Source organism: Ambystoma mexicanum, chromosome 1q (genome assembly GCF_040938575.1).
Source record: "Ambystoma mexicanum isolate Mex_15411 chromosome 1q, UKY_AmexF1_1, whole genome shotgun sequence".
Lineage (NCBI taxonomy): Eukaryota > Metazoa > Chordata > Amphibia > Caudata > Ambystomatidae > Ambystoma > Ambystoma mexicanum.
In genome coordinates, this window is record NC_090922.1 from 1,204,505,824 (window position 1) to 1,204,519,065 (window position 13,242).

General features: G+C 43.9%; 1 protein-coding gene across 1 annotated transcript in view; it reads right to left on the reverse strand.

Moving 5' to 3' along the window:
* Positions 1–8,989: 8,989 nt before the first annotated feature.
* IL12RB2 (interleukin 12 receptor subunit beta 2) overlaps positions 8,990–13,242 on the reverse strand; it is a 632,737-nt gene continuing 628,484 nt past the window's right edge. The window contains exon 16 of the mRNA XM_069641943.1: positions 8,990–12,986. Coding sequence (XP_069498044.1) covers positions 12,429–12,986 — 558 coding nt within the window. The 3' untranslated portion in view covers positions 8,990–12,428. The remainder of the gene's footprint in view (positions 12,987–13,242) is intronic.

Here is a 13,242-nt window from a genome sequence, read left to right on the forward strand (position 1 = left end):
TCATCCCAGATGCAGGAAGACAGGCAAACCTTTCCTAAGGATAGAAGAACAAGTTACTCTCTTACCTGGTAACGTTCTTTCGATGGGATGGTCCGATGACGTATTACATATCTATGACAGGTAATCACCACAGCTGTGCTGCTTCGGAAAATGTTCAGCTCCTGCGTCGATGACGTTGATACGCTGTCCTCGAGGGCCTCCATCGAGCCGATGTCACCGGATGTTATAAGTACGACGCACAACACCTGTAGCCTCAGTTGTAGTTTTCTTCCCAGAACGTTAGGCACCAATCTTCTGCCAGCATGGCCACAGAAAGCCTTGCGGAAACGTAAGCTGCAATCGCATAAGAAATTCTGGAGCGGGGCAGGTAGGGAGAGGAGCGATATGGAATACGTCGTCGGACCATCCCATCGAAAGAACATTCCTAGGTAAGAGAGTAACTTGTTGTTCGAGGGGATTGGGTCCTCTGACGTATTCCATATCTATGACAGACTCCCAAAGCAGTACCAACGTATGGAGGAGGGAAAAGAATTTAAACTATAGAAATTTAGACTGCCCAATTAAATTGCAGAGTAAAGGACCGCCTTGCCAACGGCCAGATCCTGCCCATGGATAGAGTCTAGGGAGTAGTGTCGTACAAAAGTATGGACCGAAGCCCAAGTGGCTGCTTCACAGATGTTACGAATAGGAACACTCCTCTGCAGGGCAGTAGAGGCAGCCATACCCCTAGTAAATGGGCCCATAGGTCTACCGGAGGGTCCTTACCCGCCAAGTGGTAACATTCAGAAATTGCCAAGATAATCCATCTAGACAAAGTCTGCTTAGTAGCAGCTTGTCCCAAACGCCTTCCAGCGTAACCTATAAAGAGCCAATCATCCACTCAGACCCAGGACATGCGTGAAATGTAGAAACTTAAAGCTCTTCTAGGATCCAACCTATGGAGCCTCTTCTCTTCCTTAGCAGGATGCAGGGGAGGATAAAACGCCGGAAGAATGACCTGACTTAAATGAAATTCCAAGACAACTTTCGGAAGAAAGGAAGGACGAATTCTAAGGGCAACCCTGTCCTTCTGAAACACCGTGAAGGGTGGCTTAACAGAAAGTGCCTGCAACTCACTCACTCTGCGAGCGGAAGTGACTGCAACTAAAAACACAGTTTTAAGGGTTAACAGTCTCAAAGGACAAGAATATAAAGGCTCAAATGGAGCACCCATTAGGAATTTCAGAGCAAGGTTGAAATCCCAACCGGGCACCTGGAAAGGTGACGGCGGGAACACATTAGTGAGCCCTTTCAGAAACTGAGAAATCAAAGGAATTGTGAAATAAGAACACGCCTCAGCGAGCGCTTAAATATGGACAGCGCCTCCAGGTAACCTTTAATGGTACCCACTTGCAGGCCCTTGTGGGCTAAAGAAAGCAAAAAAACCAGAACCACAGGAATGTCACATGAAAAAGGATCCACATTCTTAACCCTGCACCAGTTGCAGAACCTTCTCCAACGGCAACGGTACAGGGACTTTGTTGCAGGCCGTCTGGCCGAAAGTGACATCTCCATCACGTCTTCAGGGAGGTCCCAATCCTTATACCTCAGCCTTTCAGAAGCCAAGCGTGAAGGTTAAGGGATCTGACCTCTGGATGGAGAACCTGACCCCCCTGACGTGAGAGCAGATCATCTCGGTAGGGAAGATGGCGTGGAGGGCAGATGGACAAGTCAAGAAGGTCCGGGTACCACGTTCTCCGGGCCTATGCCGGAGCAATGATGATCATCTGGGAACCTAACCTCCGCAGAACTTGCTGGGTGACGGGGACTGGAGGAAACGCGTACAGCAGTGGGAAGGACCACTCCACCACGAACGTGTCTCCTAAGGCTCCTCTTAGAGGAAATTCACGCGAGCAGAACCTTTTGCACTTCTGGTTGACATTGGAGACAAAGAGATCCACTTGTGGGGTCCCCCAAAGGTCAAAGATCGCCAGGAGAATCTCCTGAGCCAGCTCCCACTCGTGAGAGATCGCGCTCTGCATGCTCAGAGCATCCGCTGTCTAGTTTTCGTCTACGGCCAGATGAAATGCTGAGATCGAAACTTCCTGCTGGATGGCCCAGAACCAGAGCTGCATCGCCTCCCTGCACAGAGAAAGTGACCCTGCCCACCCCTTTTTGTTGAGGTAGTGCATGGCCACTGTGTTGTTCGTCAGAATCAGGACACTCTTCCCTCACACAGTCGGCAGAAAAGACTTCAGGGGAAGCCTGACGACCCTCAGCTCCAACAGATTGATATGGAGTCTGGACTCCGACGGAGACCAACGACCGCTGACTGTCAACTCGTTGGCATCAGCTACCCATCCCATGAGGGATACGTCCGTCACGATCGTAACCTCCGGCCATGGTAGCCGAAATGGAGCCCCCTGCATCAGATTGCCTTCGACGGCCCACCACAGAAGGTCCTGGGCGACCGAGGGCGGCACCTGAATGGGGTCCGACATCCTGCCGTAGGACTGTGACCACTGCATCTTGAGAGCCCATTGCAGAGATCTCATCCGCAACCTGGCCTCCGGCACCAGAAGAATGCAGGATGCCAGGAGGCCGAACAACCTCAAGAACTCGAATGCCGGGAGACTCTGGGCATGTTGAAACTTGTGCACCATCTGCTGAATGTGATGAGCCCTCACCTGGGGAGGGAAACACTGCCCTAGAGATGTGTCGAGCACTGCTCCAATGTACTGGAGCCGCTGAGCTGACATCAAGTGTGACTTCTTTAAGTTGAGGGAGAAGCCCAGCTTGTGAAGGGAGTGGCAGGTGACGGACAGATGATCCAGGACTTGCTCGGGAGAGCGCGCCCTGATCAACCAATCGTCCAGGTAGGGGTAGATGTGAATCCCCCCTTTCCTGAGATACGCTGCCACCACCACCCTGAGCTTGGTGAAAACCCTCGGGCGGAGGTCAATCCGAACGGCAGGACCCGAAACTGAAAGTGCGAGTCGCCAACCGCGAACCTCAGGTACTTCTTGTGCTTGGGATGGATCGGCACATGAAAGTAAGCGTCCTTGAGGTCGAGAGACACCAACCAGACCTGCAGTTGAAGGGCCTGGAGGACTTGAGAAAGAGTAACCATCTTGAACTTGTACTTCTGGAGGAGCTTGTTCAAACCACACAAGTCCATGATGGGTCTTAATCCCCCGTCCTTCTTGGAAATCAAAAAATAAGGGGAATACCATCCCTTGTTCCTCTCTACTACAGGCACCAGTTCTATGGCGCCTTTCTCCAGCAGGGAGTGTATTTCCTGCGCAAGGAGCAGATCCAGACTCTTCAAAGAGAGATTCCCTGGTGGATTGTCGTGAGGCCTCTGCCGGAAAGGAAGACAGTAGCCGTGGGCTATGATCTCCAAAACCCACACATCTGAAGTAATGGCATGCCATTCTACAAGATGCTGCCTCAGCCTTCCCACAACCGGCGAACCATGGAACATGGCCTCATGGCTGAGCTGAAGCGGCTGCGGCAGTGCCTGAGGGTAAAGAGACAACTGCCCGAGTGGCCTTGGCACCACGAGTACCTTGTTTTCCACCGCTGGTACTCCGAAGGTTGCCCCTTTGACTTGCAGCTCCCCTCGATCTACCAAAAGATGAGTAATATCGAAAGGAGCCTCCCCTCCATTGTTGTCCCCTAGGACGAAAAGGCGGAGGTTGGCGAACTGCAGCGCTCAGCTACTTCGCTGCAGCTTTGGAGGTCTGCAACCTCTCAAGGCTCTTGTCAGCCTTGCTGCCAAAAAGATGTTCACCATCAAAGGGCATGTTGAGGAGCCGGGCTTGTACATCAGGAGCAAACCCCGACTTCTGCAACCACGCAAATCTGTGCATTACGGTGCTCGCCGCCATGGACTGGCTGACGCAATCTGCCACGTCCAGACCCGACCGAATGGATTCACACATGGCATCCTTGCCATCCTGAACAAGAGCAAGAAAGCCATCCCGTTCCTCCACTTCGGGAATGTGTTCAGCCGCCAACGAGACACAATTCCACAGAGTATGAGTGAAACATGCTAAGGCACACACAGAGTTGGCTGCCTGTAAAGCCATACCCCCTGAAGAAAACTCTTTCTTCGCCCAGCCATTAAAATGTTTGTCGTCCCTATCAGGAGGGATGTTCGGGTACAACGCCTGTTTTGCCGTGGCCGTAGCTACTTGCATCCCCAAACTCTCTGGAGTGGGGTGCGTAGTCAAGTAGCTGGGGTCGCTACTGGCTGGATGATATTTCTTCGGGAAGGACTTGCTCACTGCTAGGAGACTCTCCGGAGGAGTCCAAGCTGCTGCCACCCTTCTCTGCAAGGCCATATGGAATGGCAGCCATGTAAGTTGGTGGACCTTGGTCAAGGATATCCGTCAGGTCATCCTGCAGAAAATCCACTGGTGGCGCAGACCACCCCAAGTATTCCGTCACCCTCGACATAAGGCACTGGTACGAGGACTCGGCATGGATGCCAGGCTCAGGCTTACCGAACTCCACCTCCGGAGAGGTGTCCAAACCACTGGTGTTGTGCAACGACTGACGCAAATCTTCAAGCTGGCTACGACCACACAAAATCTCGTCAGGTACCTCAACAGGAACCAAACCTTCTTCCTCAGACCCTTCCTCTGCATCAGAAATATAATCCAGAGGCTGGAATGGGGGCCCAGAAAAAGGGACAAAGACATTCTTAGACTTGGCCAGAGCCTTTCTAGGGGTTCAACCATGCCACGGGGTACCTCCGACAAAGCAGCATCGAAAGGCATTGAGGGCTTCGATGGAATCGGCGTCGACCCCGAGCGTGGTGCCGACGGCTTCAACACAATCCTTGAGGGCGGAGCCCCGAGCGTGTCCTTCGACCGCCTGGGCGCCGATGGCATTGATGGCTTCCTCGGAGGCGAAGCCTCGATAGAGTCCCTCGACAACCTCGGCGCTGATGTCTTCATCGAAGACCTCACAGGCTCCGACGGTCTCGAGGGCGTCGAGGACCAGGACCTGGAGCAGGCATATCTAGAGCAATTACGCCCTCGGAGGACCCAATCCCCTTGAACACAAGGATATAGACCTGAGAAAACTATGATACAGGAGGAAAATCATCAAAATAGCGTGGCAAGAGAAAACGTCTACAGAATACAGTGTTGTGAAACTAATGACGCCTGAACCTGACGGAAGAATAATGTCCAAGATCACTGTGCTAATAAAATACCATGATCTGTGCTATTTGAATGTATATTACAGTGCAAACCTCTTGACAGCTCAACAGTGCTACAAGACCACCTCAGAGGGAGATGTGTTTTATACAAAATGTGGCCTTGTGTTTACTCCTTACACAATATTACCGCATGCCTGTATTCATTCCCTGCATCCAAGAAGATCCGATTAAGGCTCTATCTCGTACCTTGAAAATAGTACACATGAAGGTTGCATTAAAAAAACACTGGCCATATTTACAAGAGTTGCTTTTTCTATTCACTTTCCGGCAAGGGTGATCCCAGATTATCCCACTGAACTCTAGTCTTAATTCACATTCAGTGGCTGGCACACGTAAAGGAGTGTGCACATGTGTTTGTTGCCAGCACCTACTGCATTTAGAGCCATGTTCACTGGATATGTTTCAGGGACTTTAGGGCAATCAACACTGATCTTTCTAACCACTGTCGCCAACACCACAATTGATAGACATTTTCCAAAAGTCACATTCTTTAGTTGACGAAACCTTTCAAACCTCAGGAGCTCCCCTTACTCATACAGCTACCCAATTAAAGAGGCTTGACCAACCTCTGGCGGGGGTTGCGAATTAAGCAGGCATTATAGGTTTGGCCGATTTTTCACTCGCATCTCTGCATCTCCACATGCAGTAGTCACAGTAAATGTATGCAGAGATTCAATTCTCTCCACAGTATTATGGGTTTATGCCAATAACAGAGAAGGACTGTTCAATCCATGTACACCCCCGTTTTGAGGATGGGAATGGATTCTGAACAATAGTGGACACAAACATTACTGTACATAATGTTAAAGGACTCAATAATGACTCTAATTTACATTACTTGGGAAAGGGGTGAGAAGGTGTGCATAAGGCCCACTTTCTCACTTCCTTTGGCGGTCTCTATGCAGAAGCAGAATTCTTTTTACTGCAGTGAAGAGATGCAGATCCTACTGTTCATAACCTTTGGAGGTCCTCCTACTGAATTTATTTTCCAACAGTGAAACGATGCCCTTCACTAGAGTAAAACAACTTGTTGAACCTCAGGGTATTATGCCTCGCCATTAATGCATGCCTTAATTACTGTTACTGGGTGAGGGAATGTATCGACTCTCAGGCCCAATTATGGGTTTACTAGCATATCAGCTGTACCGAGTGAGAGAAGGGGGACCTCAGAAATGCCCACTTTTTTACCCTCTACTGGGTTGCAATACAGCTGTTTCCTTCCTGAAGTGAAGGGAAAGGCATGGGCTTTCATTGACTGCAGCTAAAAAAACCTGCATACCTTATTTTGCCTTCAGTTTTTCCCTCCACATACAAGTTGGATGTTAAAGTTGGAGGAATGTTTTGGGGAAGTTCACCTCACATTCCAGTGGTATTTATCACATGCAGAAATACCTGGTTTGTTAAATACCTCAGGGATCATAATATGGAGGGTGGTAAAACTAGGGTGCATTAGAAACACTGCTTGTTTTTCCCATTATCACCACACTCATAATGAGGCCCTTGTGTGGAGGTAAAAATGGGAGTACCTTCTATGAGGGCACTACATAATCAGGTGGTTTACCACATGCAGTATCTGTTGAAATAAAACATACTTTGTGCCGGGTATGTTGGATCTAAGGCACTACAAGACAGACTCTGAAATTGGAAACGCCTTCCTCCACTGGAAATCCTGAAGTAGACAACATTATTTGTGACTTTGTTTCATCCTAGATCAGAACAATCTGTCCAATTTGGCAAACTGATTAGGCAACCACATCTGCATACACTTAAACATGAATAAGTATCTAAACACAGGCCACTAACAAAGCGATCCACTGCCATAGACTGAGGAATGTAGTATAGCCAGTCAGCACATTTATGACATGATACGATATGATATGGCATTAATAACGCGCGTATACACAAGTGTTTAAAGGCGCGATGCAGCAAGGGAGGGGAACAGAGGGAAGACAGACAGTGATCAAAAGTCACTAGAAGGCAACAGGATGCACCAAATTAAGTTTAGTTGTCCAATTATATTTAATCGCTTCAATTAAAGTAGCTCTGAGTTGATGAATAATGTTCTTAGTAGAACTTTCTGATATTGGTATACAAGTCATTATTTTCAAGTTGGCATCTGACTCTTTCTGTCTCGAGGCATCTCACTTCTTTTGCCAATTTATTTAAAGTGCCTCAAGCTTCTTGAAACAGATGTTTCTATATCTTTGGAGGTTTTTGTTTAATGAAGTGAAACCCTCTCCAAATGTGATTCTCAAATGTTTGAAACCCAGAGCTCATAGATAAATGGGGAGTAAAATCAAATGCGGTCTTAGGCCTGTTTCATTGAGATGAACATCTACATCAAACTGGTGCTTACTAAAGTAATATTGTAATTGGACTTTTCAAAGAAATTGTTGAATTTGATTGCAGGCTGGACAAAGTCCGTACCAATGGTGGGAAAACATGATAACGCCTTACTGTGTACCTCTATAGAGTCACTATCTACATGTTTATTTGATAAGTTAAAAAATGGTGGGTCTTCTAGCATAGTATCTGATGTCTCTTGTTGGTACACCATTATGTTTGCATATGTGATGGAGGAGATTGCTCTTCCCTTTGCTTACCTTGCAATTTCCCACTCCCAAGAATATACATTTGGAGGATTGGTCATAGTTCAAAAATCCTGATCAAGCTTTCTGAGCACTCTTCTGAATGCTTTCGGAGATGCCATTGAGGATGTGCAAGGGTCTTTCTTTTTAGTCGTACCTTGCTAAAATAATTGTGGGCTTATAATAATGATGTTGTTATTTCCTTAATTTCATTTTTTGAGAATACGGTTATATTAGACATTATGATCAATTTAATAAAATGTGTACAGTATAGATACATGTTTGCAATCTGGGTTGATTGATTTCTGATGATGGTAAATCTGCAAGAGACAGCCTTCATGTACTGACTGACACAGCTTTAGAGTCCAAACAGATCAGTAAGCAAAGAAGTACATTCTCAATATTGCCAGATCTGTGTGATATGAGACTCAACGTTGCCTTGTAGGACTTATTGTGCCTTTGGCACAACAAAACACAATTGAAGTTTGGAAGACAACTTCAAAACTCTTGACCTTTACCATTCATATGCAATTTGATGTGTATGCATTAAAATCCCATTTACCAGCTATCTTCCCAAATACTTTCAGGGGCTTACTCTACTTTGAAATGGAAGTTTGATACCAGCAGAAATCGAAGATCCACATTGCTGATGAGCACACAACTCATAGTTAAAGAAAAAACATAGAATGGTAGGAAAACAGGCAAAAGTCTTGCAGGGTTGATTTTGTTTCTATCAGAGTTATTGTAATACTTTTTGGGGATAGAAAATGAACAGATTTGCTCACAAAATTTGTTAATTCCTTTACATGTAATTTGATTATCATTTTATTTCAACTGTTCTGATTTAGTATACCTGTATTTGGTTATGTCTGGGGGGTCATTTAATATACATATTTATAATTAGTTTGTTGTTGTGTGTATTGTTTAAAAAATAAAATTGATATAACACCCTGAGTTCTGGATTTCCTGGCCTTAAATAAAATAGTCACATTTTACCAATTGTTTATTTAAATTGACCTAATTAATGTATACTTACATTAGGCAGGGTATAATCAGTGCTGCCTTTGCCCAACATTAACAGTGACTTTGCTCACAGTATTACCCTGTACAATGAAATGTATTAGACACATATTATTCACCGTGATTCCAAGCCTACAATTCTTGAAGACGTTGATGATCAAAAGGCCAGGATGTAACAAAAAATGATTGTAAGTAAAATGATCAATAATTAACGACAGGTGAAGTGAACACACTTAGCTTATATGTAATTCTCATATATATATATATATTCATCACCCATTCTGGCAACAATAGTGACCATTGCCATGGTATATGCTGAAAGAACAATATTTAATGTACACGTCTGCCAGATTTAATGTTTATACAATGTACACATTTACTAGGAAATGAGAGCTCTTTCTGAGAGGTTGCAGTACGCGGATCATTTTGGAGCTACAGCCAGGCTTCCATGTATTATACTTCAGTAACCATTGTTTCACATCAAAGGGGGTTCATCCTAGTGAGGCATAAAACGGAACACATAAGGGCTACTGGGGAAGAGTTTAAAAGCCTTAAAGTAATCTTTCATTATAGGGCTCGAACTCTGTGGGGACAATGTGGCAGATTCCAAAATAGCAAAAGTACTCAAAATGAATTTGTGATTAGATTAGTCTTTACATATGATATATGGCCCATTAGATGGCTGCCCCACTACTCTGGTGCTCTTTCATGGCATACATTCAGTAATGCTGTGCATTTAAAAAACATCATGATAAATAAAAAAACTCAATTTTCAAACATTTTAGTAAACATGAAAAATCATATGACTTTAAGACAGTTTTACAAAGTAAAACACAAAGTTTACATGGAGTTGTGGAGAGAATACATGCTCTTCGATCTAACCATTGAAAACAACTAACACTGGAGAAAGGTTGACTTACATACACCCTCGTCAACATGTTAAATGGACAATCTCCTCAATATTCACCTGTTCAATATTCAATGGAAATAAACTAAATACTGGTACCAGTTTAATAGTTTTGCGTAATAAAACTTCCATTCTCTCATAATATTTAAGTTAATTATCTTTCCTAAGAGATAGCGCTATTTGCTGCAAATATACAATTAGACAAAAACACTCATTCTGTGCCTTAATTTGATCCATGGATCGTTGCCTGTAAAGTCTGTATCTAACGGTTCTACCATTGTGTTGAGTTCAAAATCCTGTTACCCTCTTGCAGTTGTGGTGCCACTGTCCCCATGTCAAAAAAAACCTAATTGTTCCACGAAAAAACACTTTGGCTTTGTCCTTGCATGGCTGACAAATTAGTCACCCCATATGGGAGCCACAGAGCCTTGCCTGCATTATCTTGCTACTATAGGCTTTCAAAAATATAATAAGTGAGAGCCTTCCAAATGTGTGGAAATTGTGCCTATGTAGGACCTAAGGTTTCATTCACTTCATTGAGAAAGTGAACTTTCTAGTTAGATTAGATGAAAACATTAAGTTAAGATACTGGAGGGCACAGACACTTTCTATGAATGCAATCATGTTATGCTATTCTCTTAATGGCTAAACCGCTTTCCAATTTCTGTCCGATTTCCACATCAAAAACTGTTCTCTTTTGTATATATGGTTTATATCAAACCTTTAAACATAAACATACAAAAATGTTACATTGCATTACAAAACACTTACAATCATACATTAAATAACATAGATTAAGTCTTACATTTCATTATAAACAGTTTCAATCAATCCTAATCCTTGCCCATTAATAATTCAATATTAAATCAGTAAAAAAAGTTTTGCAAATCCTCTAAAAAATGTTCCCTGGGATAAATTAAATTATTGCTGATTTGTCACAATTACACTGTAATACGAAACTTAGTATTAATAGCACATAACTTGCAACATATTGAAAAACAGTGACCTAAGTCTCCAAGATGTCTCCATTGCATGCTCGTCAATCAGTGTTTTCAACAAGTAGCTGAAGTACTCCCCTAATGAAGTGCACTAGTGCTATGGTAATATGTTTTGTATTCCCTATAAACAACATAGCTCATAAACCAAGTCCCTAAGCCACCTATCTCTGAGTAAACACACTTTTTCACATTGCATAATTAGATGTCTCCAGGAATCAGTATCATGTCCGCACCGTTGGTCTTCAAGAGGAATTTTCAACTCCTAAAAACAGGAAGTGAATCAGAGGACGAATAGAAGGAAAAGCTGCCATTACATCCATTACAGCGGCTTGAGTTTTCTTTTTTTTTTTACTTTCCACCTACACATTCCACCCCTGGCAATCTTGCATCTCCAACTATCTACCCACTAATTTCTGTGGTCATCGACTCTGTTGATCCCTGATTCTTGATTCAGCTCACCTAATTCCAGTCTCTTTATTTTAGTGACTTCACAGACCTGTTTCTTCAGTGATTCCTGCCTTCACTCATGCCTCAGTCCATTCATTCCTATTTTCTTTGATCTTCGGCAATCCGCTGGTTTCAGTCTGTTAACTTCTGATAATATACAGACGTTAGATTTTACAAAGAGGGTTTCCCTTACAGATTAGAGCAGTATCATTTGATAAAATAACACTTTTATATTGCAGTCCTCTCTTTTCTCTTTGCCCTCTCTATCTCCCTATTCATTTGTTCCCCATGTCCAGTCTGTGTTACCCCGAAGATCACCAATTTGGCTCTATGTGGCTTCCCATTTATTTCTATCTTGCTTGACTCTCTGAGGGATGTAATTTCATGGATGTCATCTACAGATTGAGACAGTCAATCCCCCTAAAGAGCCACACAATGCTCTGTACTTCTAGTAAACATTAGTCAATCTCTGTGAACCCATGAGCAAAAAGAGTCAGCCAGTCTCTATCTTTAGCTCATTTCGTATGTCACAATAGTATGCCAGATGCAGAGCTTCATCCATCTAAGCAATTGCTGTCTGGACTGTGCCCAATCTTCTGTTATACTTTTGGAGACCAGGCAACCAGAGCTGGGCACCTATGTGAAGTCTCACTAATAATTGAATAAATGGTAACACAATGTTTTTTTCTGCTGGCGTTACTCCTCTTTACTTACCTTAACACTCCCATGGCTTATTGTTTGGTCTTGTCACACTTGTTATGCATTGTTAGACCAGTAGATAGAACAAAGTCACGGTCTTATTTGATGGGCTGAACAACCATCTCCCTTGTCTTCCACAGCTCTCTGCAGCACAAATCTATGACTGCACTTTCTAACCTGAGTCTGTCCTGTCACTGCACAGTCCATTCCTATATTCCTAAAAGTCCTACACATTTCTCTTCATTTCTTCTAAGATGCACACGTTTGTATTAGGCTGATTTGCAATGCCACTAGTAATTCATAAGAAAAAGCTCTGATTTGAAACTTGCAACATTCCACTGGTCACCCCCTGCCTGGGCCAACATGTAACTACAAACTGTACACGTGTCCCATAGGTCTTGCAGCAATCCATATATGCCACATTTTTCCTTTTCCACCTGGTCCTGAGCCAGGTAGTTTTAGAAAGTCATGCTGCGTATGATCCTGAAAGCCCATGTCGTTGATGCATCAAGAAAATAAAGCACCATTTGGTAGGGTGCCAGGGCCAAGACAAAAGCACATTACTCAAAATCATTACACAATCTTTGAATCAACAGTTCACTGTGTGTGAAAGAACTACAGTCGATTTTTACAGCATCCAATGTAAGCTTGCCATCAAAGGAGAAGAATGGTGTTGAAAAGGTGTTCACCAAAAAAGGACACTGGTCAGTATCAGAGTTGTCTTCTGGGCAACTAATGCCATCAGGCAGCACATTTGTGGGTAAATAGCTCACGGTCATGCCCACAGATGTACTGATGGAGTCATCTGGAAAATCATGTTCTGCCACCACAGATTTGTAGCAGCAGGGAATTTGGCACTTGTAAATGGATCCATCGTCTCTTGTGCCAGTGGCAGAAGGCTCATGCTCACGTGGCATGTCATTGGACGTCCATTTCTGAAACCTTCTGTCAGGTGTTTGCGCGGCAAGACTATCACACATGCCAATGCAAGGGTTAAATGCATCTCTGAAAGCCCCAGATTCTTCATCAGTAAATATCTCCTCTACTTCTATAGTTTCTGGTTCTTCACAACTGCTGGATGCAATGGACAGCTGGTTTGAGAGAAGCCTCATTTTATCCTGAAGAAAGAAATAATATGTTATACTATATTGTGGTGATACATTATTCATCATTACCTAATAATTAGGAAAGAATAATACAGAACCATAGTTTGAGCTGTGGAAGGGCAGCTATACGAGAATACATTTACCTGAACAATTAGGGCTAAGAAAACGTCTGGAGACCTTGAAGACATGCACTTTATATATGAAACAAGCAGCAACAAACTAGTAGTCAACATCATGCAAAATAATCATCCCAGATGCAGGAAGACAG